Here is a 6,627-nt window from a genome sequence, read left to right as displayed (position 1 = left end):
AAAAATAAAAAATGGTTTAGAATAAAATTGAAACGACCGCCAGAAAGCAAACCTACTCGATATATTTGAAAAACTTCAAAAAATAGGATATTTTATTAACTAACCTTTTTTTAAAATAATAATAATATTATTATTATAAATTTATATAATACTATGCCTCGTCTTTCCTTCTCCATGGTTTGGGGCTTTCGGGCGTCCGCAGAGATTCGTTCCGCTTCATCCTCAATACAGATCCGCTTTGATTTCGCATTCCACCGCCGAGCAGATCGAAACCCTCTCCGGCGGCGGCGCCACCCTCCTTCTTCGTCTCCTCCTGCTCGATCCAACAGCTCGCGTCCCAGCGGAAGCCGGCCCTCAGCCGTAACCGGCAAACCCCCAATTTCCCATCCCTTTCTCTACTCCCCTCGTCCTCCCGCAGTCACAATCTCCAGCCTCCCTTTCTCCACCTCTCTATCCGCTCCAGTTTTCTGATCGTCGCGTAACCCCAGTCTCAGGTTCCGGCACGAGGCCACGATCCTCGCAGCCCTTCCCTTTCCGCGGGACACTATCCTCGCGGTCTTGGCTCCTGCGAGAATCGGCGACTTCACGAGGTTCTACATATTTACACTGAAGTTGGTTCGAAGCGACTAATTTACATAATCGCAGCTCTTCTAAATTGAATATCGGTTTGTACTATTTCAGCAGCAAAGACACTTCATGTTATAATTGATGGAAGTAAATTTTATGAGCTAGCTCTAGGCGTTATTTATTTTTAGAACAGTTCTTATTGTTCCTTTTCAAATCCGAAGGTAGATTTGAGAATATGCACTCTTATAATTGCCTTTTCTCTTCAAGGCTATAGTATTTTACAAAATTTTAGATTTCCAGAATTGTCTTAGATTCTATGTTTCATTCACCTCCACTCTTCTATGGGAGTGAGAATTGTTGACATAAATAGAGAGTGAAGAATCAGACACTACCATATTGTTAATTTGAGGCACTGAAATGTTTCTAGAATTAGTGATCACGGATTCACAATGACTGAAGTATTAACAACTATTTTCTCAGTTATTCCATGCCTTTTCCATTTGTAATAATTTGAAATCTGTACTAGATGATGAAACATAAGGGTGACCTAGTAACATTCTAATAATTGCTTATGGATTAAAATCATAGTCTTTTGCTAATTGTTAGGAATTAATCAATTAATCAAGAGTAGTTTGTCATTTTCTTTTCTAGGTTATAAATAAATATATTTCTCAAATGCAAACCTTGTTTGTTAAACCAATAAACATCTTCTTATATATATATATTCAACTGCTGTTTGATGGACTATATATATAATTTTTCAAAAACATTTTTTTATTTGGTGTTCTGCCCAAACGAAAATGTTGTTTCCATCATGCTAGAATGGTTGGTGCTTGATTTTGTTTTGAGCTTCTGTGGTTTTGTCTTATTGAATCTGCACGGCCGTTTTCCCTTGGTTAGCTCATCTGCCAACCCATTATTTCCAAATTTTACAGGCTTTCATCTAACGATATTGTTATTGGGCAAGGTCATTGCTTTCTGATGTTGGCTGTATAAATGTTAAATGAAGTAACCAAGCAGGAAATAGTTCTTAAAATTGACATTCTAAGACATCTTGCATTATGATATATGGAAACACGTGTAGGGATTATTTAGCTTTAGTCAGAGTTAGAGAAAGCAATTAGCTAATTTGGTTTTAGCTGGTATGGATGCTTCATACTTATTTGATACAATTATGTTAGATGATATGAATGTGTTCAAATGAGACTCATGCACATCAATTAAGTGACATGTCAACATGAATGCTAGTGCAAGGAATGCCCAACTCTTAAGGGTTTTATAGAGGCATAATCAATTAGTGTTGTTTTGATATATGCATTTGAAGGTATTCATGGTGGGAACTCATGAAGCTGATTACAAATAGACAATAGTTGTCATCCCATTCGATTTTGCTATTTCAGTAAACTAGTAATATGTATTGCATAGGTTCTGTATTCTATCTTAGGTCTGATCCTGATGGTGAATTAATATGGAATGCAGTTGGTGACTCACTAAAAGAAGCAACCAGTTTTTTTCTGGAAATATGCAAGCCATAATTACATAATAGACACAGGACAACCATATGGTCATATACACATGTATATTCCGTTACAGCCCCAACATTTTCTTTAAATTGTCGATTGAGAAAGATTCCTTTAGTTTTTATGGTGTTCTAGGGTGTCAGAAATTTCAGGTTCCATTTTGTTAATTATAAGGATTTAAGTTTCCTGCAAAATCAACTTATACTCATTCTATCTATTTAATTCCAATGGTTCCTAGGTAATTCTTAGAAACGTATTTATACTGGCAGCCTCTTCAAGTTCACTTCTAGAACATCAATTTCATTGAACTCCTAGTACAATTAATTCACATGTAATTAGTACTTGCTGATAGAACTTGATTTTTTTAACTCTCTAGGGCTAGGCATTTCAAGGGAAATTTTTTAGTAGATTTCCCTGAAAATATGCTTGATATCTCCATTTGACAGTATCTGTATTTGTTGTCGCAGGGATATAGCTGATGAAGTATGAAGCAACAACTGCATATGATTTAATGTTCAGCACTATGTAGTGACAAATAGTATAGGCTAGCCCAGCGTAACTTGACCTGCATTCTCTACCTACAGAACCAAACAAGTATATTTTGTCAGATGTCCCTCTTTACCAGGTTCTTTTACAAAAGACCACCTGATGGTTTGCTAGAATTTGTGGACAGAGTTTATGGTAAGCATTTTATCTACTTTAGTTGTCTGTATGTATTGTATATGTTCTTCAATTAAGCTATTTTTGGGTATCCTTGTGCAGTTTGTGATTCGTGCTTCTCAACTGAAGTTCTACCTGATGGATTATACAACATCTATTTGCATGAAATTATCACTGAACTACATGAAGAATTTGCTGATTCTTCCTTTCTTGCATTCAACTTTAGGGAGGGAGAAAAAAGAAGTCAGTTTGCAGAAATTTTACGTCAATACGATGTTACTATAATTGATTATCCACGCCATTTTGAAGGCTGCCCGCTCCTTCCTTTATCGCTTGTTCATCACTTCCTTCGAGTCTGTGATTATTGGCTCTCTCTTGGGGATAATCAGAATATTATACTACTACACTGTGAAAGAGGGGGCTGGCCTTTGTTAGCATTTCTTTTAGCTTGTTTTTTGATTTATAGAAAATTGTATAGTGGCGAACAGAGAACTCTAGATGTTGTACATAAGGAGGCTCCTAAAGGTCTTTTGCAGCTTTTATCACCATTGAACCCATTACCATCTCAGCTACGATACCTGCAGTATGTTGCTAGAAGGAATATCACTCCACAATGGCCTCCTGTGGAACGGGCTCTTTCTTTAGACTGCCTTATTCTTCGAGGCGTTCCAAGCTTTGACTTGGATAGTGGTTGCAGACCGTTAATCCGAATTTTCGGACGAAATATCCATAAAAGTGATGGTCTTTCTGTTGGCACACTATACACAATGTCCAAGAAGAAACCCATACGGCGCTACCAACAGGTATACGGTACTTGTTTTACTTGCTTATGTAGCACTATATTCTGAAGTGCCTTGCCAAAACATGTTGATATTGCTTGCCCTTGCAGGACGAGTGTGATGTTATAAAAATTGATATCCAATGCCTAGTTCAGGGAGATGTTGTTTTGGAATGTGTCCATCTTGATTTAGATCCAGAGAGGGAAGTAATGATGTTCCGTATAATGTTCAACACTGCTTTCATCCGATCTAACATACTCATGCTGAACTATGATGATGTTGATACACTATGGGATACCAAAGACCAGTTTCCAAAACGCTTTCGAGCAGAGGTATATGTTGTGTATTCTATACTGAAGCTATTTGAATAATTACTAATGCTTCTTGCCTCAACTAATTGTTTCTACACGCATTTCAATCTCCAGGTGCTGTTTGGTGATTCCAATAACATCACTCCTCCTAGAGCTCCAACTGTAATTTTTAATGGAGAAGTAAAAGGCGGATTGCCTATAGAGGCTTTTGCGAAGGTACAAGAACTTTTCAACAGTGTTGAGTTGCTTGAAAGAAGCGATGATGATGCATTCTGGCTGCTTAAACAAATATCAACCAATGCATTGCAAGAAAAACTTGAAAAGCTGATTTTAACAGATGCTAAGGAGGTTTCAAATATTCAAAATAAAGTGGGTTTACAGATGCCTCTAATGTCAATGTCGGAATCTGATGAGGAAAAAGATTCTGTAACTTCAGATTCTGCTGCTTCAATGGACAATGAGAAGGTTCAGCATGTTTCAAGCACCACGATAGACATGGAAAAAATACTTGACATTTCCAAAGATTCTAAACTTAAAGGTAAACTTACCTTTGGATACTTACATTTCTTGGTTAAATATGAACATTATACTAACAAAATTTGTGTAACAGATTCCCAGCAGTCCACTTCCAGAATTGCTGATCTTGGCATACCACTGTCAGTTTCTCCACCTTCTGAAAGGAATCTTGAGTTTATAGAATCAGAAAGACCAAATTCTATTCCTGAAGGTGCTCCACCTCCACCTCCACCTCCACCTCCACCTCCACCTCCATTCACTACATTATCTAGTAACGATTCCCTGCTACCATTGTTACCTCCTCTTTCTTCCTCCACGGTTAATACAATTCCACTACCACCACCACTTCCTCCCCCTCTCGCGCAAAGTAAATGTCTCAATCCAAAGCAGTCATTGTCTTTGCCACCACCTTTGTCACAGCCACCACTGCCTCCACCACCACCTCCTCCGCCACCGCCACCGCCGCCACTTGCTCAAACTCAACATCTCAATTTTGCTCCAGTTTCTCCCTCTCCCCCTGCATTCACATCTAATAAAGATGTTCAGCAGACTCCTCCACCACCACCGCCACCACCTCCTCCTCCTCCTCCTCCTCCTCCTCCTCTGGTTCCTACCCAAAATAAATACCTCAACCCAACACCTCCACTGCCATCAGCATTACCAATGTCTCCTTCTCCTCCCCCTTTGTCTACATTTGCATCCAATAAAGATCTTCAATGGCTTCCTCCTCCTCCTCCACCACCTCCTCCTCCTCCTCCGCCTACATTCATGGCTAATAAAGATCTTCAACAAATTCCTCCTCCGTCAATGCCATCTAATAAAGGTTCTTTATCTATATCACCAGCTAATCTTGCTCAACCACCACCACCTCCACCTCCACCTCCACCTCCACCTCCACCTCCACCTCCTACTATTAAATTGAACAAGGGTCCTTGCCCTCCTCCCCCACCTCCTCCTCCAATCGTATCTACTAGAACCCCAATGCCTCCTCAAAATGGAAAAGGAAATATTCCACCACCACCAGCTCCTCCTCCAATTTCCAGTGGCAAAGTTGTGCCTCCACCACCACCTCCAGCGCCAAAGCCTCTTGGAGTTGTGCCCCCTCCACCACCCTTGCAAGGTGGGGTTCGTGGGATACCAGGTCCACCACAGCCTCCTGGGCTGAAGGATTTAAATATGCTAGCACCACCTACTTCATCTGTGGGCAGAGGGAGAGTAACTGCTCATAGTCTTGGAAAAGGTCGTGGATCTTCACAGTCAATTCCACCAAAGAAAACTCCATTAAAGCCATTGCACTGGGTAAAGGTTACACGAGCAACACAAGGAAGTCTTTGGGCTGATTCTCAGAAGCATGAAAGTCAAACCAGGTAGATCAAGAACAAGAACTCTTTTGGTTACTGTTTGATATCTCAAACAGATTGGTTATTACAATGGTACTTGTACATTATTGATTTGATGTAGCTTTTGAATGCATGAAGTTTCTCATTGTGCATGCTCATTATGTTAAAGTGAGAAAATGGTACTTTAAATATTTTCATCCTTTGCAACTTTTGGCAAAAAACTCCTCATGTTGCACAAATTTCCTCAGAGAAGTATTGTTTCAGTGCTTACAATTTAAGTGATTTGTTTAATTACCTAAGTTCCTCATCATTTCAACTTTGAGCAACCTGTTTCTTCTTAAGTTTGAAATCTGATGCTTTCTTAACCTTTTGGATAGGGCACCTGAGATAGATCTATCTGAACTAGAAAGTCTCTTCTCAGCAACAGTTGCTACTGATGAACGTGGACGGGAGAGAACTGGAGCACGACGCAGTTCTGGCACAAATAAGTCTGAGATTGTTCATCTGGTGCTTAACATGTTATTTTCTGAAGTCTTTTATGTTTGTTAATTATTTGATATTAGAGTCTTGTTTTAGCCACACTAGTCATTTTTGAATGTTAACTTGCTAAGTTTGTACCCAGTTTGTTGTTCGGAACAAACCTTATCTTCTTTGAAAAGTAGTGTCTACTTCACATGCTATGATACTTTTTAATTTTTTATGCTTCTCTGCTGCATATCTTGGTCATCATGGTAACAATTAGGGATCAATGCTTTTGTTTTCAGTTGCCTGCCTGTATGTTTGTGTTTTAAAGGGTTTCTTGTTTGTACCTCTTTGTTTCCAATAGCTAAAGTTACTTCTTGGCAGTTCGATTAAAGCCAAATTTGTAAATGCCCATTAATTTCTGTAACTTAGTTTGATGTGGACTTCTTACTTATGCTAACCAAAACAATTT

At 39.1% G+C, this 6,627-nt stretch overlaps 1 protein-coding gene across 2 annotated transcripts; it reads left to right on the top strand.

The window, feature by feature from the left end:
- The first annotated feature begins 205 nt into the window (after positions 1–205).
- On the top strand, positions 206–6,291 carry LOC141829005 (uncharacterized). 2 transcript variants are annotated; one of them, XM_074716410.1, is made up of 7 exons: positions 206–590; positions 2,555–2,768; positions 2,850–3,550; positions 3,637–3,858; positions 3,952–4,375; positions 4,448–5,720; positions 6,071–6,291. In XM_074716410.1, exons 2-7 carry the CDS (start codon positions 2,696–2,698, stop codon positions 6,240–6,242), a joined length of 2,865 nt encoding a protein of 954 aa, XP_074572511.1. In that variant the 5' UTR covers positions 206–590; positions 2,555–2,695; the 3' UTR covers positions 6,243–6,291. The 2 variants fall into 2 exon arrangements, with proteins under 2 accessions (XP_074572511.1, XP_074572510.1); XM_074716409.1 differs by having other exon boundaries at positions 206–665.
- Positions 6,292–6,627: the final 336 nt, after the last annotated feature.

This window comes from Curcuma longa, chromosome 5 (assembly GCF_044706935.1).
Source record: "Curcuma longa cultivar G26 ecotype Majalengka, Jawa Barat chromosome 5, ITB_CL_G26_1.1, whole genome shotgun sequence".
In the NCBI taxonomy this organism is placed as follows: Eukaryota; Viridiplantae; Streptophyta; class Magnoliopsida; order Zingiberales; family Zingiberaceae; genus Curcuma; species Curcuma longa.
Note: the sequence above shows the minus strand (reverse complement) of the source record. Positions and strands in the feature narration are given on the sequence as shown.